The sequence below is a fragment of the Mauremys reevesii genome, linkage group 11 (assembly GCF_016161935.1).
Source record: "Mauremys reevesii isolate NIE-2019 linkage group 11, ASM1616193v1, whole genome shotgun sequence".
Lineage (NCBI taxonomy): Eukaryota > Metazoa > Chordata > Testudines > Geoemydidae > Mauremys > Mauremys reevesii.
The window spans coordinates 29,955,866-29,983,242 of NC_052633.1; the positions used below are offsets into that span (position 1 = coordinate 29,955,866).

General features: G+C 43.0%; 1 protein-coding gene across 1 annotated transcript in view; it reads right to left on the minus strand.

The window, feature by feature from the left end:
* Window positions 1-27,377, minus strand: part of ITGAV (integrin subunit alpha V) — an 83,758-nt gene that overhangs the window by 52,022 nt on the left and 4,359 nt on the right. Inside the window, exon 2 of the mRNA XM_039494681.1 lies at window positions 19,368-19,495. Coding sequence (XP_039350615.1) covers window positions 19,368-19,495 — 128 coding nt within the window. The remainder of the gene's footprint in view (window positions 1-19,367; window positions 19,496-27,377) is intronic.

The window sequence follows — 27,377 nt, forward strand, 5'->3', positions numbered from 1 at the left end:
AAAAATTCTACCCTAAACTTCTAGAAAGGTGCCCACCTTGTACAGGGCTATGTCTACACTGGCAATTGAATGACAAAACTTTTGTCTTTCAGAGGTGTTATAAAAAACAAACAACAAAACCCCAAAAAACAAAAGTTTTGCTGCAACAAGTGCCAGTGTGAACAGCATGTTGTCAGCGCTCTCCTGCTGACAATGCAAAGGCAAACATCGCTCTTTTTGTCGGCAGGAGAGACGACAAACAGCGGCTACACTGCACAACTTTTAGTGGCACAGCTGTAGTGACACAGCCGTGTCACTAAAAGCTGTGTAGTGTAGACAAAGCCTAGGGAGTCTGGCAACTCGCTGTTGGAGTGGGAGGAGAGATTTAAGCATAGTTGTTTGGGTATATTCCACAAACACAGAAAATGATACCTTTTGTTCTTCTGAACATGCTCAGAAGTGTTCAACATACAGTATTAATGCACAAATGTTTGACATGAGAGATTAAATTTTTGTTAACTAAGCCTTACAAAGAAGCTCAATTACTAAACAAAATAATCATATTTCATAAGCAGGGTTTGGACAAAGAAAAAAACTGTCTCCCCCTCGAGCAAGGCAAAAAAAAAAATCTCACCTACATGTATCAACAAGTGAGAAATATATGCACTGCAATAGCTTCTCCCTAGCAGCTTTTTTATGTGCCAAAAGTTAATGTTTCACGAGAGTATTCACAGAAAGTAAATTAGGCCTAGAGTCCTAAGTGTACAAAACTGAAAATCAGTAAGTGTTTATTAAACTTATGAAACTTTGGGTACAAGAGTTCACATACTCAAACCAATATACGACATTTTGATGGACAATTTTTTGTACTATTTATTTCTGAATTTTGTTAAACCATTGATGAGAAAATTACATCTAGCTACTATATATTTTAAATCAACAACTTTACAGATTGATTCATATCTTAATACATTTTTAAATTACTGTAAAACCATTTCAGTGAGCATGTCTCTCTAACCATAACGTTGCCGACCCCAAGCAAATAAATAAATACATACATAAAATTGGTCAGGTCCTCAAAAATCATGACATGGTCTTAAAAATCATGAGATTTGAAAAATAATTAATTGGGGCATCTTTTTATTTGCTTTCTGGCGTGGGGGCTTCAGAGTTCAATTTTGTTCAATTTTGTCTACAGGCTAGAAACTTTTGTTTGTTTTTAAAATGAAAGCTGAGATTTTCACGTAACCATCAACTGACTGTAGTACCTGGGGCTTTAATACCTAATACCATGAGACTTCTGACTAAGAAGAGAGTTGACAACACTTTCACTGCCCATTCTCTCCATTTTGTTTGATGCATCATCTTGTCTTGTTTTAAACTTAAATTGTAAGCTCTTTGGGACAGACTCTCTCTCCTACTATGAATCTGTACAGTTCCTAGCACATTGGACACTTTGGTTTCTCTGCAATACAAATAAAATAACTACAAAATGAAAATCTAGGGCAGACCTGACCCCACCCCCTTCACTTGCAAAGTAAGATGCAACTTTAATCCCAACCAAAAAATCCCCTCAGGAAAAAAATGGTCTAAGTAGGCCTTGCAGCATGCTCCACTGTCAACTGACCAGAGTTCCACACAGATAACATTATGCAACCTGATCCTCACCGGTTTAAATCCAAAGCCTTTGGGCTGGTCTTCACTGCTAAAAGAGCTGTGTTTTTTTTACCTCGAAGTAGCTAATGCCATAAACTATCGGGAGGCAATAACCCAGTGAAGACAAGACACTTAGATTGACCTTGAAGTAAACACACTGAGGTCAGTCCTACTGCCTTCTACCCGCTTCCCCGCAGACTGACAGCAGCAAATTTACTTCACAGTTTAAAAAAAAAAAAGGGGGGGGGGGGAAGGGCGCGTCTTCACTGTGTCTTTACCACAGGATAGCTCACATCCATTAGTTACCCCTTAGTAAAAAATGCAGCTGCTTTTTTTTTTTCTTCCTTCTTAAAGCACTGAAGACAACAAGCTCATTAGGTCAACTGCAATGGTACCAACAAGGAGTGAAGTGCCTTTGAGGGTACATCTACACTGCAAACAAAGACTCCCCAGGCAGCATGTCTCAGCCTAGGTCAACTGACTTGGGCTCATGCTATGGGGCTAAAAATAGCAGTATAGCCTCTTGAAGGCTACCTGTGGAAGTAAGGCTATGTATTAGTCTAGAACAGGGGTCGGCAACCTTTCAGAAGTGGTGTGCCGAGTCTTCATTTATTCACTCTAATTTAAGGTTTCGCGTGCCAGTGATACATTTTAACATTTTTAGAAGGTCTCTTTCTATAAGTCTATAATATATAACTAAACTATTGTTGTATGTAAAGTAAATAAGGTTTTTAAAATGTTTAAGAAGCTTCATTTAAAATTAAATTAAAATGCAGAGCCCACCAGACCGGTGGCCAGGACCCGGGCAGTGTGAGTGCCACTGAAAATCAGCTTGCGTGCCGCCTTCGGCACACGTGCCATAGGTTGCCTGCCCCGGTCTAGAAGATACACACAAACAAACAGGCCTGCACTCAAGCTCTAAGTGAGTACGCATCTGAATATACTGATGAATCTCACATCTACCACGTACACATTTCAAGCTCTTAGTAAATAATGGTTTAAAGATTTGATATACTAAAATGGGAAGAAAACAAAAATCTGTATCAGAATATGTTTCAAAACACAAGGAAGTTTAAAAAAAATCAGGAGAAAAGGATGAAAGTTGAGTGTATGCAGTGCAAATGGTGTGGCCAATTCTTAAATGTAAATATTTATAGGTTAATAGTTCTAAATCTACAACAGTAAACTGTTTATCCAAATAAAAGGTTTTATTTGGGGATTAGAAATGTATTGTTTTCTTAAACACAGGGGTGTTAAACACATTGAATTCCTTTCAAAGCATTAACCTACTGAATACTTTGTTCCCGTCCTTCTGTCCACCAAAATAAACCCTGATATTTACCCAGAAAAATTAATAATTTTGCACTGATTTTCACCTGTTTTTGTTGCTGTAGTGATAAACTCCCCGGAAACATTAAATAAAATAAAAACTGAAAATGAAGGGTCTTAATCATGGGGTACACGTCACACAAATAAAAATGTATGTATAAATGCCAGATCGGTGCTGGGGCTTTTCCTTTGTGCATCTGTTCCACCATCCTACTTATCTTATGTACCTTTTCATTAGGGAGAGGGACCTGATGTGCCAACTCAATAGTGCTCAGCCCCTTGAAATCTCACCCCTAGGACTTTTTCCTCTTTCTAGTCAGAGCAGGCAATTACTCCAAACAAAAAGCCACTTCACCTAACCCGTCCTAACACAATTATGCCTTGATACATTCCAGTTCTATAATATTCAAGCCTCCTGCTCAAGAACAAAACTTGGTATCCTTTAATGATCAGTTTTATGGGTGTGTTTTTGCTGTTGGAGAAATGGGACATTGTCATTGTTATATTAAATAGGACTTATATTTACATCTGGAAGTTGGGATGGGGAGAAATAGCAGGAAGAGGAGGAGATTATTAACCACACCTCTTTCAAAGAAGGCAGAGAGATTCAAGGAGGGAGGAGGTTTATTTCTGACATATTTTTGGCCAGTCTGCTACAGTGTATGCCTTCTTCATTCAATATAAATGCTATCTAAACAATGGTGAAGTTACTGTTAAGTGATCTGGAAGTTGTGCTATGCAACCCTTAACATGCTTGGAAGCAGAAACTCATGAAAACTCCATGGTAATGAGAAGATTGGACTGTAAACATTGTCCCCTTCTGGAAGTGCAAATCTGAACTGAGTTAACTGTATGAGTCAAGACAAGAGGCACTGAACTGGTGAAGTTTGGCCCAGACTATGAATATTTAAAAAGATGTAAAATTTAAAGACTGACCTAATTTACAGAATAGATTAAAGTCTCCTCAGTAAAATAAGGACTGGTGCAGTTAAGATGAGTTTTAATAAATGGAAACTTAATGCAGCTGGCCAAAAAAAGGCAACCTCACAAAATATACAGAAGTGCTCTTCTCAGAAAGCAGTATTGTAGATGGTTTGAAGCTGGACATCTTCCATGTAAAATCTGAATAAAGGTTTCAATGTGGGGGATTGTGAGCCAAGAGGATGAATGTTAATCATCATTTAAAAGTCCCATGCTGTGAAGGGACTGACTCCTGCATGAAGACCACTTGTTTAGCAAGCCTGTTTGGATCATGACCCAGTGATAAACAGGAACACAAAGCTCCTGCTTACCTCTGATTGGGGGAAAAAATCCTGTTACTTCCTCAAGGCTCTGTTGGAGCAACACAATTCCCCCCTCCCCTCCCCCACCTCATCTGAGGTAAGCAAGAAGCTGTGTGTTCCATATAGTCCTTAATCACGATCCAACTGCACTCAGTGAAACAGTATCCTGGCAGAAATCTACCTAATCACAAACACACACGAGTGATTTCTCCAGTGCTGGGAACTGACAGCACTTTGGTGAAGTTTTACACATGTAACACCTCTCCCCACTCTGTAGTCACTGGAGTTACCCTGAGCCTGACTCAGATTTCACTTACTCCAGGGTAAATCACAAAGATGACAGTTGATTTCACGAGAGCTATAGGAGTGTGAAGGACGAGTTAGCAAGATTAGAATCGATCCCTCTAATTACAAATGAAAAAACTGCCTTCACACAGCTGAGTGGTTTGTTTTTGAACCAAACAGCTCCCTTTGAGATTAGCAGGTTTAAATCTCTGTCCATGTCAGTGGCCAAATCTACACTCCCCCTTACTTTGGTATAACTTACATTGCTCAGGGGTGTTAATAAGCCACCTCCCCAAGTTCTCTCCCGTTGGCACACAGCATTTTCACCAAATGTGTTACAACAGCGCAGCTGCACCAATGTAGCACTTCTAACGTAGGCTAGCCCAGTAAAACAATCATACTCATTTAAAAACCAGTATTTGCTAAAAGTGGATAATTTCCCAAAGATACCAACTTTCCTAGTCCCGAGATCCACTGATGAAAAGTGCTATACAACAGTTATATTATCATCCCAACTTCCCTTCCTTATCCTACTCTAGGGGAAAGCAGGAGTTCCCCACTATTTCCTCCGCAATATACGTATAAATTTGCCTTCAAGAGTTTTGTTCAAGTTTACAACATGCTAGTTCTGCCCTGAACTCTATCAGCAGCTCTAAACAGTGAAACACTGAAAGGATGAAGCTGCACAAAACAGCTAATATGCCCTCCTAAAACTAAATAGGTCACAGATAGAGCCAGGCCAGACTGGTGGAGTAGGCTTCCAAACAAAGCCTTTTATTGTCTAGGATCACCCACTTCAGTACGGAAGGAAGCTGAGAAACGTAAGAGGGAGTGTGTGGGGGAGGGTGGGACTTTATTATTTATTATTATTTCCCTTTTGAAAAGCTTATTTCTCTTTTAGCATGGATCAAAACAATCGATCTCAAACTAATTTCAGCCAAAATGAATACAGGACAATTCCTTCATAAAGACTGTGGTATACTAAACATGGGCAGTGGAAGAATACAGCTAATTAGAAAAGTGCCAAACTGTACCCGGTCAGACTTAGCCTATGTAACTTTTTTTCCTGGAGCAATCAGAAAAAAAGCTGGAATGGACTCAAACATTTCAACCAGTACACGAAAACCCCACACTTGAAGCTTGGTAATTTTCTGTAGATGCTTTTCCCAATTCCTGATTTTGGGAAGTGGTACAGAAAAGGCAGAGAGTTCTGGAGACATCCTCATTGCCAGGAAAAAGATTGAGACTAACAGTGAGTCACAATCTGTGGAGATATATATTATATATACAATTTTAAAGAGGTGGGGAGACAGTTTATCACTGCGGAGCCAGCACTTTCTGTGCTAAAATGAAATTTGCCAGAGAAATCTGCAACTCATTAGCATGGAAGTTCAAAGTTGTTTTAAGAGCATATTTTAGTTTACAATAGTTTAATGGAACTTTCTGTATTTTGTCAGATAACTAAGTATTTGAATTAGCAAGGAAGCTCTTTAAGCAGGGACTCAAAAATGTTATGAAGCTGACTGCACAGGGCTGTACACAGAGGCATTTTGAAATGGAACAGTCACATTTTCCCAATCTAATATGCAATTCAAGAGCTCACAAGTACACTGCATTGAAGCATTAACAGGAAAGTTTGTCAGTGCAAATGTAAAACTTTTTATTATTCTTTTGAAAAGGTTACAGGATTCCAAACAATGCCCTAAACATTCTTGAAAAAGGAAGAGTTAATTTCAATCTTGCAGGCGTGATACTCAAGAGAACTGCAAGAGACTTGAAAGGAAGAATATAATTTCCTTTTTGGAAGCAAGCACATAACAGAATCCTTTGGTTCACATTCATTTTCTACATATTGCTTACATGTGTACAATCTAATAGACTTCAACTGGTCATGTAGGTCCCTGAAAAGCGTGTGTGCGCGCATGTCCAGAATAAAGTTTCATAGCTTTTAGTGACCCCCTCCCTCCCAAAATCCTATGTCAAAAGCACAGAGGCATTTTATCCTGACTGCATAAAGCCAGTAAAAGTTACGCTCCCTGACATTCACTATATTACTGGTAACAAAAAAAATCTTAATGTGCCTTGTATGCTGGAAGGCTGTTTGTGAGCAGCACAGGTGTGAGCTACTTCAGCAAGACATTGTAAGGCACCCTAGGCTGCAGGGCAGGGGTGACACAGCTACTCATTAGTCTGGATTGTACCCTGGTATGTCACACTTGATCAAAACTTACTTTTGCTGATGTTCATGTACAATGACTTCAGAACACCTACCTGCTCACTGATTTTTGTTGCCTGTTAGTCTTATTTTGCCGAAAGATTGTCAGACACTAAGTGTAAGGTTAACCTTCTCTAAAGAGGAGGACATCCCCAGTCTGTACAACTCATGTGAACTACCTTTCAGCATCTCAAGAAACCATCAGCTAGGCAAGATTTGAAAATACTTTCAGCGGTAGATGGATCTGTGTGTGTGTAAGACCAGCCCTACTGAGTTTCAAGGCTGTGAGGAGGGAGGGGCATGGAAGGTAAGTTGCATACCACAAAGAAATGAGAGACTGGCCCAAAACAGTTAAAACTAGTGGGTGCAGCAGTAAGGATTCGCCTTCTTTCAGAGGTGTAGTGTATACACATGAGTAGCTCCCCAAGCATGGGTACTAATAGCAGTATACACAGTCAGGCATGGTTTAGGCAAGTAGAATGAGTACATATCCATATCCTTCAAGGGTGTATTTGAGTGCATACCCTATACAGCTCTCTAGCTGCCCAAGGCATGCCTCCTGGTCTATGCCACTATTTTCAGCAGTGTAGTGTCCTGCGGCCTCTCCGCTACTGGAGCCTTTTCCTACCACAGGGAATGTGGGGAAAGGCGCCGGCAGCAGGAATGCAGAAAGGAAAGGCTCCACCAGCTCCCCCTTACTGGAGCCTTTCACTGTTGCCTCCACTCTGCCAGAGCCTTTCACTGCTGCGTGTAGCTACACATACCCCACACGTCACTGCTAGTGGTGTATAGCGTAGACAGACTAGGAAACAGATTTTCAGAAAAAGCTGAAGGTGTGCAGTTAGGGTTGCCAGGTATCCGGGTTTTAACCATAACACCAGCAGCTCCGGTTGGCACCACTGACTGGGCCGATAAAAGTCCAGTCGGTGGCACAGCGTGGCTAAGGCAGACTCCCTACCTGCCGTGACTCCGTGCGGCTCCAGGAAGCAGCAGCATGTCCCTCCTCCGGCTACTATGTTTAGGGGCAGCCAGGGGGCTCCGCACACTGTCCCCTCCCCAAGTGCCGGTTCCACGGCTCCCAATGGAAGCTGCAGGGTCGGCGCCTGCAGACGGGGCAGTGCACAGAGCTGCCTGGCCACACCGCCACATAGGAGCCAGTGGGGGGACATGCCCCTGCTTCTGGGAGCTGCTTGAGGTAAGTGCCACCCAGAGCCTGCACCCCTGACCCCTTCCCACCTTCCAAACCCCTCATTCCCAGCCCCACTCCAGAGTCTGCACCTCCAGCCGGAGACCTCACACACCCTAACCCCCTCCCACACTCAAAACCTCGAAGCACCCCTCATCCCCATCCCCACCCCAGAGCCCTCACCCCCTCCTGCACCCCAATATCCTGAGCCAGCCCAGTGAAAATGAGCAAATGAGTCAGGGTGAGGAGAGCAAGCAACAAAGGGAAGGGGGATGGAATGGACAGGGCCTCAGAAAAGGGGCGGGGCAGGGCCTCAGAGCAAGACGGAGCAGGGGCAGGACAAGGCAACGGTGTTCGGTTGTGTGTGAGTAGAAAGTTGGCAACCCTAAGTGCAGCTCATAGTGTGAATCATACCTTTTAGCAAGCTTTATATAATTTGGTTTCAGAAGGAAAAGAGAGAGGGTGGTGTAGTAAAATTTAGCTACAGTTCAACGCCTGTGCAGATTTTCACTATGAACAAATTACCAGATCTGGCTGCCACCCAGAAAAGGCAGGAAATCAGATGAAAAGCCCAGAGTATGTGCTAGAGCATCCGCCCTATACAGCGAAGGACCGCTACACAAAATTTGGTGGGGAAGGGGAAGAAAGGAGAGAACTGAGAAAAGAAACTATTTGTTATAAGGATCATAGTTTTCCCATCTGAATCCCAAAAATCTAATTTTTAAAGCCAGAGTTTAAAACACAAGTTATGTTTTCACAGATAGGTCATGAGGTTGAAGGTAGACAAGGTTTTCCCAACATGTTTTGTTTATAGCGAGTTTTGTTAATAGCAATCTGGTTGGGAAACCAGTAACTCTGTGTCTTCAAAGGAAGAGAAATTATTACTAAATGATCTCTTTGCAATTATACAGTGTATATTGTTCTGGAAGTAGATTTCACCACAGCATTTGTATTGAAGAATCACTAAACATCCACAGCTTCTTAACAAATGCTGAAGTTGTATTTGAACACAGAAAGAAAACTCCAGGGAGTTTTAAGAAGTAATTCAGTTCAAAGAAACTGCTAGTGCTATGTTATGTTTACATTGTTAAAATAATAAGAAGTCAGGAAACTCAAAAAAATAAAATTTCCAGTGTTAACACACTTTGTGACAGTGATGTATTAAGCTACTCAGTGAATAAGAAACAGGAATGGAAAAAAAAATCACTTAGCACTTATACTGTACACTCATCAGTAGATCTGCAACACAGTCAAGTTAAAGTTACAAAAACAACGTGCACTGCCTGACACTTCAATTTTGAAACCTTAACACTGTGTTAACACAAGATATTTTACATTTACCCTAAAACAAGTATTTTTTCCACTGAACGTCCAATGTATTTTTTAAAATGAAACAAATTTTAAACCATTTGTCTGGTGATGTTGTGACACCCCAATATTCACCACTGTCATGTAAATAGGTTATGTTTTGTACAAAGTCAGTCTTGTGAGGTATCATTCAGAAAGTCTTTATCTGCTAGAGCAGGGGTATGCAACCTTTGGCACGGGTGCCAAAGCCGGCACGCGAGCTGATTTTCAGTGGCACTCACACTGCCCGAGTCCTGGCCACCAGTCCGGGGGGCTCTGCATTTTAATTTAATTTTAAATGAAGCTTCTTAAACATTTTAAAAACCTTATTTACTTTTCATACAACAATAGTTCAGTTATATATTATAGACTTATAGAAAGAAACCTTCTAAAAATGTTAAAATGTATGACTGGCACGTGAAACCTTAAATCAGAGTGAACCACTTCTGAAAGGTTGCCGACCCCTGCTGTACAGGGTTGCAGATTCTCTTACCAGATCAACCAGTGGAAGCAAACATAGCCCAGCTCCATGCAGCCATTGCTCTTAGCATTAGTAGCCCTCTTATGAGCCAGAGGGGGAATGTGACGCACGTGGGGGAGGAATAAGTGTTATAAAAACAAAAGCCAAACAAGAGAAGGAGGGAAACAATGAAAAAACAGAAAAAAGTATGGAGCAGACAAGGAGAAAAAAGGGGCGAAAAAAGAAGGGACAGATGCAACTGGGCCAGGGCTAGGGTTACCACCTGGCTGGTATTTGACTGGCCTGGCCAGTATTTTTATAGACTTGCCAGTTGCCAGAAAAATAATTTAATCTGCCAGGTTGTTTTTGTATGTGGGTCTAAAGATTTGCATTATCATCACAATACACTGGGATACCTCATGTTAAAAGTTTCTGTGTCCAGCGGACAATGCTGCATAGTTCCCACTTCTTCAGTTTAAGTCGGGGTGGACAAACTTTTTGGCCCGAAGGCCACATCTGGGTGGGGAAATTGCATGCAGGGCCATGAATGTAGGACTGGGGCAGAGGGTTGGGGTGTAAGAGGGAGTGCAGGGTGTGCAGTAAGGGGGTCAGGGCAAGAGGCCAGGGTGCAGGAGGCGGCTCAGGGCAGGGGGTTGGGGTATGGCAGGGAGCTCAGGGCAGGGGACTGGGGTGCAGGAGGGGGTACGGAGTGTGGGAGGGAGCTCAGGGGGTTGGGCTGCAGGAGGGTGCAGCAAGTGGCTCAAGACAGGGAGTTAGGGGGCCCAAGGCAGGGGGTTGGGGTGCAGGGTGCAGGAGGGGTTCAAGGTGCAGGCTCTGGCCTGGCACCGCTTACCTTGAGCAGCTCTGTAGTGGTGTGCAGCGGGGCTAAGGCAGGCTCCCTGCCTGCCCTGGCCCCGTGCCGCTCCCGAAAGTGGCCAGCGTGTCTGACAGTAGCTCCCAGAGGTGGGGTGGGGCAGGTGGCTCTGCCGCTTGCTGCCCTCACCTGAGGGTACCACCTCCAAAGCTTCCACTGGCCGTGGTTCCCTGTTCCCAGTCAATGGGAGCTGCGGTGGGTGGTGCCTGCAGGTGAGGGCAGCGCATGGACCCCTCTGCCTCCCCCTCCCCCAGGGGACGCAGGGATGTGGTGCTGGCCGCTTCCGGGAGCAGTGCAGGGCCAGGCAGGCAGGGAGCCTGCCTTAGCCCTGCTGTGCCACAGGGCCAGCAATCCCATGGGCCAGACTGAAATCCCTGACGGGCCGGATTCGGCCCGCGGGCTGTAGTTTGCCCTCCCCTGGTTTAAGCAACAACATATCAAAACTGTTGAAAATACAGCAGCCGTCTGCCCACCAACACACAAGTGCATCACACGTGTGCGAGAGATGGTTTGAGTCCCATGAGAGTGAGAAGACATGCGATGTTATCAATCTTATAGATATGTGTTCTCTCTCTAGATACTGTAAGTGGCTGTTGAAGGGGGGTGGGTTGCGGAGTTGTCTTGTAGTTGGGGTTGCAGTGGGCTTGCCTTGGGGGGTGGATTGCTGGTTTTCTTGCATTTCAAAAGTAGGCCATTCCCAGGCAGGTTACTGAGCGCTTACCACCAATTCCCAGCGGCAAAGCTTTTTCAGAGGGAACCATCAATGCAGAATTCTGGAAACTATTGATGAAGATAATCTGGACCATATTTTCATTTTGACCTCACTCTTCTTGCTTGTAAGTACAAAGAAACTGCAGTACTTATTCTGCAGGAAATAAAGAAGAGATAACTGCCTCACTGATTTACACCAATATATAGACAGACATTCTCAGGCATGGAGTGGCTTTTAGGAGGATCAGTGATTACTTTAGAACAAGTGCCTTTCAGTCTCTCAAAGCAGTTTGAGTGGAAATTTGTTTTTAAAAAGCCCCAGGTGGTACAATAGCATCTAGAGATCTTCAACTCATGCGGGGGAAGCACACCCATTGTGTCAACCCTGAGGAGGGTAGAGTGTGTGCTTTCCTCTGGGACCAGCTCTGTACAACCCTAGCACAACCACCAGGAAGCAGTTCCTACAGAAAGGAGTTTCAAACTTGTCTAGCTACATCAGTGACTAAAAACCCTAGTGTAGGCAAGGCTTCTACTGACTCCAGCCCTAGGGAGTTTAAAAAAAAAAAAAAGAAAGAAAGAGAGAACTCCTGTCTTTGACCCCAGAACCACTTAAGACTCAAATCTGCCTGCCACAGGCAGGAAAGCCATTACTTAAGTTTCATATTACCTTCATAAAATGGAATTCTCACTAGATATGAACAATTAAAGAAGAAACTGACTTAATTAAATGTTAGTCCATACACAGAGAGAATGCTACGTTTTCCATTAACAAAACAGCCAAATACTCTTGGGAGTAATCTGTTTTACGTTGCCATTTCTAAACAACACTCAGGAATTAGCATTTGTGTAACATATGAGAAATAAAGTAGTGATGGATGACCCTGCAAGCTGCAGAGGTTCCACTCAGTTAACCACTCAAAATACACAGGGAGAAATATGTGTATGATGTGAGTCTCACATCATTCTCTCCCTAGCCCCCACCACATGCTACGGAGGAATTACAAGCATTTTCCAGTTCCCTACATACGGTCTTCTATTGAAGATTCACTCAGTAAATGACAATTGATTTTCCTTAGGAACATAAGGCCAATGGTTCATCAAGCCCAGTATTCTGTCTTCCAACAGTTGCCAATGCCAGATGCTTCAAAGGGAACGCACAGAACAGGGCAACTGTAGAGTGATCCGTCCTTTGGTCATTCAGTCACAGCGTCTGGTTCTCAGACAACGGGGCTGCCTTCCTGCCCATCCTGGCTAATGGCCATTGATGGACCTATCCTCCATGAACATACCCAATTCCTTTTTTGAACCCAGTTCTACTTTTGGCCTTCACAGCATCCCCTGGCAACAAATTCCACAGATTGACTGTGTGTAAGGTGACCAGGTATCTGGTTTTCGATCAAAATGCCCAGTCGAAAAGGGACCTTGGCAGCTCCGGTCAGCACTGCTGACCAGGCAGTTAAAGTCCGCTCGGCAGTGCTATGGAGCTAAGGCAGACTACTCCCTACCTGTCCTGTCTCTGCGCTGCACCCCGGAAGTGGCCAACAGGTCTGGCTCCTAGGCAGGGGGACCATGGGGCGCCACATGCTGCCCCTGCCCCGGCTCTGCACTCCCACTGGCCGCAGTTCCCCACCAGGACCCCTCTGCCCCACCCCCCAACCTGGAGCCCCCTCCTGCACCCCAAACCCATTCATCCCTGGCCCCATCCCAGAGCCTGGACCCCCAGCCAGAGTCCTCACCCCCTTTTGCACCCCAAACCCCTGTCCCAGCCCAGTGAAAGTGAGTGAGGGTGGGGGAAAGCGAGCCACCAAGAAAGGGGGAATGTAATGAGCGGGAGACATAACCGCGGGGAAGGGGCGTGGCTGGGGTGCTCGGTTTTGTGCAGTTCGAAAGTTGGCAACCCTAACTGTGTGTTGTGTGAAGAAGTACTTCCTTACGTTTGTTTTAAAGCTGCTGCCTATCAATTTTATTGAGAGCCCCCTGGCTCTTATGTTAGACTCTAGGGCCTCCCCATAAACCAGGCGTTCTCAAACTGGGGGTCAGGACTCCTCAGGGGGTCATGAGGTTATTACACAGGGGGGTCGCAAGCTGTCAGCCTCCACCCTAAGTCCCGCTTTGCCACTAGCATTTATAACGGTATTAAATATATTAAAAAAATAATAATTTATAAGTGGGGGTTGCACTCAGAGGCTTGCTATGTGAAAGGGGTCACCAGTACAAAAGTTTGAGAACCACTGCCATAAACTATTTTGAGGATTCTTATAGGCCCTTAAAAGACTGCTTAAAAGGTCATAGGAAAGGAAGAGAAATACAGGAACAGAGAATTCTGAGGAATATCTGTTTGCAAGTGGCTGAATAAAGGGACACAGGATGAAAGAGAATGAGAACCTCCAATACAAAAATAACCATTATGGGCAAGAGGCTTAGTTTAACTTTCTCACAGACTCTCTCACAAAAGGTTGTGAAACAGACTTACCTCCATTAGCAACCAAACTTCACATGTACTTTACAAAGTATCTGAATACATTTCTGCTCTAAAGAGATCAAAATGCTATCCTTCTTCCTGTCATGCACGTTTAAAAAAAAGAAAATATGATTCTGCTTTGGCAATCTGAACTACTGGCCTGATAATGGCAAGGAACCAGCTACGCACATTAAAAGAGATTGCATTGTTACAATGCATTGACTGCCCTGTTTTTCTGGAGTATAAACATACATTTTAATCTCCCAGACACAGTGTGATAAATACAGCACTTCCATAAACACTCAAATGAAATTTTAATAACTTAAAATGTATCTGAATAAAAATTCTCCTGAGCCACCATGATTCTCAACTATGAAATTCTTATCTTTAAGTTCCAGGAACCTAATGTGCCCATTACCTAAGGCAAAAATACAAATAAAACACTGCTTGTTTGCCCAGTAGTACATATCTTGATGAGTAGAGACATGCATTATAGTAGTGAGGCCTTTTCCTCTACCTACTTTGCCTGGCATATGGGAAAGCCTATTGTAAATATTCAGAGCCTAAACTGATTCATTAATTATGATCACCACATCTCCTTTTGCCACTTACCCCTGGGGGTTCTATATCTAGCAGAAATCTTTCAGCTAGCATAGAAAGATCTATTAATTACAGAACTCTTATAAAGATTGCTAGCAGCGTCCAAGACTGTACTTCAGCATAATCCAGAAAACAAAGTTTATCAAAGACACAGAAATACAGACAAATTCTGCTCTCTTACACTGGTGTAAACAAGAGCTGATTTTGTTCCACTATCAACATCTGAAACCATATTTAAAACAGCCGAGTGTACTGTGGCACCTTATAGATTAACAGACGCATTGGAGCATGAGCTTTCACCCACGAAAGCTCATGCGCCAATACATCTGTTAGTCTATAAGGTGCCACAGGACTCTTTGCTGCTTTTACAGATCCAGACTAACACAGCTATCCCTCTGATCTTTAAAACAAAATGCTTATCTATTTTAATTAGACCAGTTTAAGCCCCAATCCTGCAATTTGAGCGGCATGACAGGTTCCCACTGAAGTAATTGAGAATCTGCACAGAGGTCCTGTGTGGAATGGATTGCAGGATCAGGGCCTATGATTATTCATATTGAAATTATTTTCCTAGCTAATATACTTCAGAGCATTTGAAGTTTATGTTTTTTAATTACGTTCAGCTCGGACATTGAAACTGTACTCCCTCAATTAACAGGTTCATTTAAGGCCAGAAAGGATCATCTGTATCCTGTATCAAAGGCCATCAAATTTCATCCATTTCCCTTGCACTGAGCCCAATAACTTGTGTCTGGCTAAAGCATAGCTTTCTGCTTACAGCTCCAACTTAAATACAGCTTTACCTCTGCTAGCAGTTTACAATCAGTTTCGCTTTTTTGATCTTGCACACTAACCTAAGGCAAATATAGCTACTGTGGTTAAATAAAAGAAAAGTTTGCAATATATTTTTACAACAGGTTTTGAAAAAAAGTAAATTTAAACTTGGGGCCCTAACTGCGTAATGTCCTTTAAAGAGCTCTACTTTCAAATGTATAGAGGTGTCTAAGCATCCTGATTTAGACTACGAACGTATTTCTCCTTAATCAGTTGACCAGATGCTAACTAACATCCAGTGGATGAAAATGAACTACAAGATTTGAAAGAAATACCAACTGAACTTTTAAAAATACAGCCTGCACAAATGGGGCTGGCATCCTGCTTTCATTGACTAGCTAGGGTACGTCCAGACTACCCGCCTGATTGGCGGGTAGCAATTGATTTAACGGGGATTGATATTTCACGTCTCGTCTAGACACGATATATCGATCCCCAAACGTGCTCCCGTCGACTCCGGAACTCCACCAAGGCAAGCGGCGGTAGCAGAGTCGACAGGGGGAGCCGCGGCCATCGATCCCGTGCCGTGAGGACGGGAGGTAAGTCGAAATAAGATACATCGACTTCAGCTACGCTATTCCCGTAGCTGAAGTTGCGTATCTTACATCTACACCCCTCACCCCCCGCCCCCAGTGTAGACCAGGCCCTAGTAATCTCTCTCTCTTAGATAGCACTTTTCATCAGTAGACCTCTCAAAACCTTCTTCCTAAATATGAAATTTTACTCTATCATTTATTGGAGCCTACACTGATTTCTGTACTAGTGGCATACTTATCAGTCTGGTTGTAAAAATGCTATAAAATTGTATTGCGATACATGTCAATAACATTCATCTACAGTGCTTAATGTCAAAATGAAGATCAATTACCAGAATATCCCCTATATTTCTTGGTATTTATAAAGCATCTAATAATGATGATATTTAAAGGGGGAAGAAAAAAAAAAAAAAGAGATTCCCTAACAAAAAGTATGTTAATCATGAACTGCTAAACATCTGCAATTTGGTTATTCAAGGCCATTTGTACTACTGACTTAATCCAGAATACCAAATTTTCAAAAGAGATTACTGCAAGGAGGAGATGTACATAAGCAGTATTCTGGTCAAAGATATTTGTACAGCAGTCATTGACTTGATTGACAAGCCTCAACTATACTAAAACCAATCTTACCCTATCAAAAGGACTGTTCAGAACTCAACAGGGTGGTTTGCAAAAGGATTATAATCAATGATTTAGAGTGAATATAAAACACAAGACACCTGAGAATCTGAGTTTCTAAAGCTCATGTCACATCAGAAGTGTCAGCTGTGTGAAACATTCAGATTCCTGGATGTTCTGCTCTTAAGTCTTGTTGCCTGAATATGGCTTTGAGTACTAGCCCATCCCTTATGGGAGAGTCAGAGAATATTTTCGATATCAGGAGTACATTTGCAGGATTTATTTGCTTAAAATAGGTTTTAATTAATCTTGCAGGACTAAACTAGGCACCCACATGATCATATTTAAGTTTTATCCTCTCACAACCTACACTCTTTTACCACCTAACTTTGGACATGAGGGAAACAAGAAAAGGTTTCTTTGAGGCAAGGACCTGGGGTGAAATCCTGGCTCCACTGATGTCAATGGGAGCTTTGCCATTGAGTCTGATGGTGTCAAGATTTCACCCTTGTTGTATCTGTGCTGTAAAGTACTTAGCATGCTTTAGAGTATTGTGAAATAAATGTTAAAAAAAAAAGTCAGTCTTATTTCTAGATATATGTTAAGAAATATTTTGAAGAACAAATATGTGATAGACCATTATGATATCTAAAGCTAGTGCCAACACTACTTTCCAGTCAAATCCAACCCCCGAATTTCATGACTCTTACCCTACCCTGTTCAGAAGGGGGGGGGGGGGAGAAACCCTAGTAACTTAAAAACTGTGTACAATTATTATTTTCACGTCCTAAGCAGTCTGACATACTGGTAGCTGTGGACTGAGATTTTACAGCCAAAACAACTTTAAAACCATGGTTTGTTCCCAATGAACAAATCAGTCAAATCTTGATATGAGTTTTATACACACTATGCCGAGTACAGCTTTCAACTATTTAGAAACTAATAAACAGAACAATTTCTAGCATCATGTGCAGATTTCAGAGACTTTGGTGAGATACCTTGAGAAATTAATGCTATAGAAGAGTAGCATCTTTATTGTACTGTAGATTAATTTACAAATTCTGAATAAGCATGACAACCTATCAAGCCAAAACTCACGTGTGCATACATGTACATAGATAGTACTGACAGATGCACAGATGGATGGTGACCTGTAATGCTCTAAATCACCAGTGCTTCCTCAGGCCACATTAATATAGGTCTTGCTAATCCACACTCATGACACGCAATGGTTTTTCCACATGCTGGCCTAAAACAAGCTGTGGGAAACAGGATTCAATACCCATGGGCTCAAGTGTAGGAACACGTGCAGTGGATTATCGCATAGCCTACTACAGCTGGTGGAAATCACTAAGTGTAACAGAGCGTAAAGACTGAATGGAATGATAACATAGCACAGTGTAATATTGTTTTCCGTTTTTGTACAGTGCTGACATGGGTTAATTTCTCATCACATACCTATTGAGAAATCCTGACAAAGATGTGACGTAAGTATTGTGAAATGACTAGAGTTGTAAAAACCCCACTGATTTCTGTTCATGAAAACCTTTGCTTTTGTTTCAGTTTACACCCCCAGGTTTCAGTTTGATGTTTTTGAATAACCTGAGTGGGAGGTGCAGACACGTAAGTCAGGGCAGTATTTACCATGTAATGTCTTAGATATATTTCAGAATACAAAAGAGAAAGTATGAATGAATAACCAGGGCTGTAGTCAGGTTAAACAAAAACAAATTAATAAAGAAATACTTGTGATCACATAAGCTTCCAGCACACACCAAACACGCTGAAATTCTCAATGAGAAAGAAGAGTAAGCCCTGACTAGTGAGCCAAACCAAGAGAACTTGCATTTAAACTAACTGGGAACACATCCCTTCATCTGAATCTGAACAGGCCCACACTGTCACTGTCAGACATTGCTTAGGTGCAGAATTTCTCTAATGCAGCCACCAGGGGCCTTTCGTGTGGCCATGACAGCCTCCTGGGCAAGTATTGGCCTCTTCCTCTCTCTCCTTGTTGCTCCTGGATGCACTTCCCTGCACTGCCTCTGGAGACAGGTGGGGCACAACACTGCAGAAGCAAGGTGAGTTCTTGACCAACCTTGGGGAGAGGATGGGCTTCAGCCCTGGGATGGTTAGGCAGCAGGCTCCAGTAGCGGGACTTCAGGAGCCAGGCTGCAGGACTTCAGGGGCCCTCTAGCCCCTGGCTCTGGCCACTAGCCCCTGGCTCTGGTCCCAGGCTCCCACCGACATATGGTGGGAGCCAACCCTGAGCGTTGACCCCTGGTCCTGGCCACATGGCAGCGGCTTCCAGCCTCTGGCTTCAGCTGCACAGCCCCCAGCTCTGACCATGCAGCAGCAGACACTGACCCCTGGCTCTGGCCATGCAGACCCCAACCCCCCAATCACACTGGCCCTCCACTGCCTCTCCCAACCCCACAACCATCCCTCCATCGCCCCTGGCCCCGGCTGCCTCCCCCTCCAGGGCTTAATTTGTCTTGGTGCTTGCTGAGAAAAAGTGATGAACAAACATGCAAGTATCATTTTTCACCTGGGAAGATGTGATAAATAATACTTGTTGTGAAAAGTAATATTTGTATGTTCTTTAATACCACTTTTCAAGCACACTTAATAGCTAGCTGGAATGCTGTGATAAGTGATATTACAAGTAGGGTCTGATACTTCTAGTATCAATTATCACAGCCTTCCAGCTAGCTACTAAGTGTGCCGTGAAAAGTGGTATTAAAGAACATACAAATATTACTTTTCACAACATTATTTTTATTATTGAGTCCGCAAATAAAAACATACATAAATAAATTACAATGATTTGGATGTGTACATGTCCATAATTAACTTTAGGAAAAAGAAATAAATACGTATTTTAGGAAAAAGCGTCAGTGTGAGTCACTCTGAGGCTACCAAAAACTTTGCTTAGGGCATGGGAAACATTACAAGCTCCATCTACTTACAGCAAGTATATCATACTTTACCTGTGGAATCAAATATAACAGGCTGGCAATTTTTGTTGGAATTCCAGTTACACTTGAGCACCTGGCCTCCTTCTACAATGTCAGGTTGTGAAGTGTTCGCTTTTGGAGCACCCACCAGAAGAAATATCCTGAAGTAAAAAAGAAAACACAAATAGAAAGTTCAAGAGCACAGTCACTAATTAATAATAATAATGCTTAGCTCTTATGTAGTGCTTTAAACGGTTATGTAACCATGGTTCTAAGACACAAACTTAGAATTTGGATCCAAACTACTTCAAGATTCAGAGATGTTCGGATTAGGGGGTTTGTTTTGGATCCTGTGTTAATGCAGGTTAAAACAAAATTTTGACTAAAAAACAGACAGCTGAGAAAGTGTAAATAGAGATTCATGTTTAAAACATTTCCTGACTGATTCAGATTTCAAACAGACATTTAGCTGGACAGCCTTTCCTTCCCTCCTTTCATTATTCAATCTTGTGTGTGTGACAGAAAAGGATGTAGTGTACCCTGGTTAAAAAAAAACAAAACAAAAAATAGTCTGGCATCACTTCTAGTTCATTTCATACCTAAAAGCAATTCACGGCAGATAGTCAAAGGCCAACCTTGATAAAAATCTGGGATTTTTCATTTAACAAATATTCTAACTGGTAAGTTAGCCTAGCAATAGCAATTTTTTTTTTAAATTAGTCTCTCCAAGAACCCCAGCTGACATCAACCACACATTTGCACGTTTGGCATATGACTGAGTCTTTATTGAAACCCATCAAAAACTAACCCTTTTCTCTCTCACACCTATTATAATTTTTAAAATCTTCATGGGTATTTAGATGTGCATTCTGCCCAGTGGCTGTTGTGACATAAGGCTGTGAGAACTTGCAGATTGCAAAAGTCTATTTCTGTATATTCAGATTTGGTTTCTCTTTCTTTTTCTCACTCCCATTCAACTCAAGATTATTACATCTTTCAGAAACTCCAACAATTCCATGAACCATGCTTGACTAATCAGCACTTTCTTTAGGGTCTGAATCTGAAAAACAGTGTGGATATAAAATAAGAGGCGGCAATTACTAAGCAGTCTATTGTATTATTTCTATTTTATAATGAATACTATGACACTGTTCCTCCCTTTAAAGCCACAGATGGCCATTTTCCTCGAATACATTTTCAAATACAGACAGTGGGTAAAAGTGTTACTACCAATGCAGAGAGGAATGCTTAATAAAACAGTATCATAGAATCACAGAACCATAGGGTTAGAAAAGACCTCAAGGGACATCTAGTCTAAACCCCTGCAAGATGGATGGTTTAGACACAACAAATCCTACAAGACAGACGGCTATCTAGCCTCCTTTTGAAAACCTCCAGTGAAGGAGCTTCCATGACCTCCCTAGGCAGTCTGTTCCATTGTCCTACTGTCCTTACAGTTAGGAAGTTCCCCCCAGCCCCCGAGATTTAATCTAAATCTTCTATGCTGTAGTCTGAAACCATTGTCTCTTGTGCTGCCATCTGTGGAAAGAGAGAACAACTTTTCTCCATTTTTTTTTATTGCAGCCTTTCAAATGTTTGAAGACCACTATTATGTCCCCCCTTAATTGCCTCATTTCAAAACTAAACATACCCAGTTCCTTCAGCCTTTCCTCATATGGCTTGCATTCCATCCCTTTGATCATCTGTGTCGCTCATCTCTGGATCCTTTCCAGTTTCTCTACATCCTTTCTAAATACTGGTGACCCAAATTGGACCCAGTACTCCAGCTGAGACCTAACCAGCGCTAAGTAGAATGACTTGCATGCTATGTCTCCATTAATGCAACCTAAAACTGCATTTGCTTTTTTTTTTGCAACTGCATCGCGTTACTGACTCATCTTGAAGTTGTGATCCACCACAACTCCCAGATCCTTTTCAGCAGTGCCGCTGCCCAGCCAGTTAACTCTCATTCTGTATTTGTGCATTTGTTTTTTCTTCCCTAAGTGTCATCATCATCATGTTCCTATTACACCTCTGATGTTTAGCGCAGTGATGAAGCTCCTCCACTCCTGTCTGTTTCTGGCAAGTCTTTCAATGGTTCCCCAGCTGTGCCCCAAGTTTTTCAGCTTGGCTTCCACAGCTCTTCGCCATGTTGTTTTCGAGCGGCCTCATTTCCACTTGCCTTCAGGTGTCCATCTTATTGCTATTCTGGTGATGGAATCAGTTTCCATCCGAAGCACATGACCAATCCATCTCCAACGCCTCCTGGCAGCGATGGTGCTCAGATCCTCTTGGCTTCCTTGTGTCAACAGATCTTCGTTTGAGATTGTTCTGGGCCAAAAAGATAGGGAGGATTTTATTAAGGCAGTTGTACGGAATGAAGAAACTTTGGACATGTCATACTTTCTCATTCCCCAGCATTCTGCACTATAAAGTAGTACTGAAAGTACGCCACTCTGATAAATCTTGAGTTTGGTTTTGGTGTTGTATTTTGATGATTTCCAGACTGTATTTAAGATTCTGAAGGTGTTTCTGGTTTTATTGATTTTGTTCCAGATGTCCTGGCTTATTCCACCTTCCTGGCTGGTGGTGTTGCCCAAGTATGTGAATGTTTCTATCCGTATGTGAATAATCCTCTATCCGTACTGGTGATGGTGAGGCAATATTAAAGGTCATGATATCTGTCTTATTGCAGTTGATTTTCAATCCAATTTGCTGGCTGAATGCGATGAGTCGAGTTGTTTTTTCTTGTATATGGTATTAGGTATGTGATAGTAGAGTGACGTCATCTGTGAAGTCCAGGTCTTCAAGGGATGAGTGTCCATTTAAAGCCTCTTCTGTTGTACGCCACATTACCCAGTCAATGACAATGTTGAAGAGGATTGCAGACATGACATACCCCTGACATACTCCTGGTTTTGACTTCAAAATTGAGCTCACTGTGATTAACACTGGATGTAAAGCTGTCCTCTGGTGTCCATCCCTAAGTGTAACACCTTACATCCGCCTTTGTTGAATTTCATTTTGTTATCTATAGCCTAGTTCTCCAATTTATCAAAACCTCTTTGAATTTTAGCTCTATCTTCTAAAGTGTTTGCAAACCCCCGAGCTTTGTGTCATTTGCAAATTTGATCAGTATACTCTCTAGTCCTACACTCAGGTCATTAATAAAGATGTTAAATAACACCAGACCTAGAACAGATCCCTGTGGAAACCCACCTGAGACCTCCCTCCAATCTGACATCATTCCATTGATAGTTACTCACGTGGGACTGTGTCAAAAGCCTTGCTAAAGTCCAAGTATATTAGGTCCACACTATTCTCCCTACCCACCAAACCATTTACTCTATAAAGGAAGGAAATCAAGTTGGTTTGGCATGATCTGTTCTTAGTAAACCCATGCTGGCTGCTAGTGATCACCTGTTCATCCTCCAGGTCTTCCCAAATTGTATGTTTTATACATTGCTCTAGTAGTTTACCAGGTATCAAGGTCATGCTGACTGGTCTATACTTCCCTGGCTTCTCCTTTTTAAAGACGGGCACTAGGTTAGCCCTTCTCCAGTCTTCCAGAATCTCTTCTGTCATCTATGAGTTTGCAAATACTATTGCCAGTGACGCTGAGATTTCTTCACCTAATGCCTTCAGCACCCAAGGATGAGTATCATCAGGCCCCGCTGACTTGAATTCATTCAAATTAGACAGAACGTATCCGATGTGTTCTTCATTTATCCTGATCTGCATTCCTTCCCCTTTACTGTCTATGGTAACTTCTCTAGTCATCCGGTCACATATTATTTTTGTGAGAAGACTGAAGGAAAGTAGTGTATCAGAGGGGTAGCCGTGTTAGTCTGGATCTGTAAAAGCAGCAAAGAGTCCTGTGGCACGTTATAGACTTGGAGCATGAGCTTTCGTGGGTGAATACCCACTTCGTCGGATGAAGGAAAGTAGGCATTGAGCAGCTCTGCCTTCCTATCATTTATGTCAAATTTGTATTTATTTGTCAGAGCCAGAGACTCCAGCCAGTAGGGGCAGAAGCAGCCAAAGGAGGGTCTGCTGCACTGGTGGGAGGAGGTAAAATGAGGCAAACTGGGACAACCCCTCCTTCCACGCCCCCTGGACAGAGACCACCCAAACACAATGAGGACCCTAGGACCCCGGAAACGTCACCTCCCTCCTTATCTGCTCATGTGAGCTCCATATTCAGAGAACCTTCAACAGTTCTGAGCGGACTTTTTCTGCCCTATGATGATTGGCTGTTTTCTTCAGCCCTCCCCTGCCCTCACACAGTATCTCTACACATGGATAAAAGACCTGTGGTATAGCCATGGCTAGCCTAGGTCAGCTGACTTGGGCTTGTGGGGCTCAGGCTGAAGGGCTAAAAATCACTGTGTAGATATTTGGGCTTGGGCTGGAGCCCTTCATCCTTGCTGGTCCCTGCTCTGTACCCTTCATCCCTCTTCTCTTCCCTTCCCTTTCTGTTTACCTCATCCCCTCCTAACTAAGCAAAAAAAAAAAATAAATAAAAAAGTTGTGGAACCAACATGCTCTTTGCTGTCATCACATTGTTTGCTCCGCTTATGTGTTCTACCCCTTCCCTCACCCTGTGTCTGTCTGGTCTATATAGTTTGTAAGCTCTTCAGGACAGAGACTGTCTACTGCACTGCGTTTGTACAGAGCTTAGTACAATGGGACCCCTTGTTGGTTGACCCTTACGTACAACCAAAATGAACATGTTAAAGAAGAAAAGAATGCTTCTAGCAAAAGGAAGAGACAGGACAGCACTCCCAGTGTATCTCCCCTATAGAAACTCATAAGAACATACTACGTTATAGGATTCCCCTGTCTATGCTAGGAATATTTTCAGATAGATTTTAAAACCAGTTAGAGCCATAGCAGAGACCCGGTTTTAGACAGCTTTAGATAGCATGGCTTGTTTAAACAGAGTCAGTCCTGAAACTGATTCAGATAACCATAGTGTAAGGCTCGCAAATTAGTTAGCTGAACCAACTTCAACACTGGTTAGAAAATATACCCAGTGTAGAAACACCCAGGTTTCTTAATCTTCCCTACATTTCAGTTGCTGTTTTCTAAACTTTCACTTAAGCAATTCTTAGTGCACTTACCAAAGAGAAGCAAGGCTACACCAGATTTTCAGCTGGGGTAAATCAGTATAGTCAAGGGAGCTACGTAATTTATACTAGCTGAGGATCTGGCCCACTGTTTTGAAATCAGTCAGATTATTTCTGACCAGCTAGTCATATTACAAGTGAATCCCCAAAATGTAAGACCTGATCCAAACCCCAGTGAAGTCAATGAGATTATGTTTTTAACATTGCTGGTTTTCGTGCAGGGATGGTACAACTGGTGGTGGCAGTCAGAAACAAAAAGGTACTTGATGTAGTCAAGACAAAGGAGTGCTTGTTTCAATGCAATGTGCAGTGCACCATGAGTAGGTATCCCAGTGTGCAACTCATTACTGTCCAGCAGTGCACTGTCTTTTGGAAGGTTTTGGCAGTGCATGGTGGGGTCAAAACGAGTCATGACCCCAGGGTCAAGATCCCATCATGCAACTGTCTCCAACCCATGATGTCATCTCTATTCCATAACTTTTGTTCCTATTTTGAAAATCCCATGAACCTGCATGGGACTTGTCACTGTCTGTCATGGCTGACAGAAACATGGAGCATGCTCAGATCTGAATTATTGTCATGAGCATTACAATCACAGGACACATAATACTCTTGTATTTGCAGAGCCTCAAGAAGAGACATGGAAAACGTGATGATTTTCTAGAGAAAAGACTGCAGTGGGACAGAGCGAGAACCAATTCAAGATTGGTGGTGATGTGCACAGAGCAGCTGCAAAATGGTGGAGTGCCAGTTCTAAGCCTGAGAAACAAGCACTGACTGGTGCGATGGCATTGTTATGTAGGCTTGGGATGATGAGGAGTGGCTGCAGAACTTTTGGATGTGCAAGGCCACATTCCTAGATCTGTGTGCTGATCTCCCCCCAGCTCTCCAGTGCAGGGACACCAGAATGAGAGCTGCACTGACAGTGGAAAATCAAGTGGCATTCACACTGTGGACACTTGCAATGCCAGGTTGCTACTGGTCAATGAGAAATCATTTTGGAGTGGGAAAATCCACTGTGGAGAGCCACTGTCATACAAGTGTACAGGGCCATTAATCATCTCCCAGTACACAGGGCTCTGACTCTTGGACCCTGCATGCTGCCAATAGATGGATTTGCAGCAATCGGGTTCTCAAACTACGGGGGCAAGAGAGGGCACACATATCCCTACTCTGTCACCAGACTGCCTTGCCACAGAGTACATCAACAAAAAGGGCTACTTTTATGCAAGAACTGGTAGATCACTGGGAATGCTTCACTGACATCAATGTGGTCTGGTCAGGGAAGGTGCATGATGCTCACATCTCTAAGAACAGAGGGCTGTTCTGAAAGCTACAAGCAAGGACTTTCTTTCCCAACAGGCAGACTGCTATTGGCAATGTTGCAATGCCAACAGCGACCCAGCCTTCCCCTGCCTTACAAAGCCATCCACCGACCGACCACCTTGACAGATTCCACTACCAGCATAGTATCTGTGAAGCAAAAGGGGAAGAGTTGCTGCCAGGATGTAGGGCAGAGATAGAGCAGCTGTCTGCTGAGTCTGAACAGACAGACACAGGGGCTATCAGAAGAGGTTAGCATGGAGATATAGGAGCTATATCAGGGAAGCTCTGGAAGAGCACTTTAACAGCGAGCCACAGTAAGACACTGTGGTGTTCTGTGTTCCACATGACTCTGCAGTTTGGTCTGTTAGGAAATGTGTGATGTTTGATGCACATCTATGATCATAAAACAGGCAGAGTACCTACGAATTTTGTGGTGCTTGCTGTACATTTATGATTGACAAACACAAGGTCACAATGATCCTATGAGTTGTGTCAGAGATTGCAATAAAAACTTAAGTGGGTGCTCTCATTGCTGCCAGGCACTTTGCAGCATATGTTCAGAATTAATGAAGATGAATTATTTTCCAAACAATAAAGTTTTATTGAGTAACAAAAAATGCTGCAAAAATTATGTGCAAGTTAAAAATAAACACATTAAAGCCTTAATACGTTTATGAAGCAGAGCTTAAAGAAGCTATATCAAGTGAAGAGTAGGTGACAAAAAACAAAAAACCAAAAAACATTCTACACAGCAGCAACAAAAAAGGCTCAGGGGTCAATGATCCATGTCACAAGTTTGGCAGAAATCATACACAGTAAAAGCTGTGTTATCTGGCACTTTACCAACTGAAAAGCTCTATAAACCGGCATTTCTGATCTTCACTGAAAGTCCGGTTTATAGTCTGGTTGGCGCGGGGCCGCCTGGCTCCCTACCTGGCTCAGTGTGGCTTCCTGGAAGTGGTGACATGTTCCTGCTACTCCTAGGTGGAGGGACAGCCAGAGGGGCTCCGTGCTGCTGCTCCCCACCCTGCCGCAAGTGCTGGCTCTGCACTCCTATGGGCAGCAACCGCACGTAGAGCCGCCCATCCGTGCCTCCGCCTAGGAGCAGCCAGGGACATGTTGCCACTTGCGGGGAGCCGCCTGAGATGAATGCTGCCAGGATCTGGCACATCGCACCCCCTCTCATGCCCCCAACCTTCTGTCCCCTCCCGCACCCAAACTCTCTTCCAGAGCCCACACCCCACACCCCTTCCCAGCCCTGAGCCCCCTCCTGCACCCAAAGTCCCTCCTTCTTAGTCAACTGGAATTTTTGACTTACCGGCACTCCCCATTCCCCCAACATGCCAGATAACAAAGCTTTTACTGTAACATGATCCAACATTGATTTCACTAAATGCGTTTTCCTAATCATAACGAAAAACAGTTTTCTTGAATTTCTGCACAATGGTCCACTGAAGATGATATGTAGTTTGTTCTTCACTGTCTATTTTCTCTCTTGCACAGTGGTTGGACCAAATGGGCAATCTATGTTTTTACATACACTGTCAAGCTTCTGCATAACACAAAGGAAGAATCATGGATCTGATCC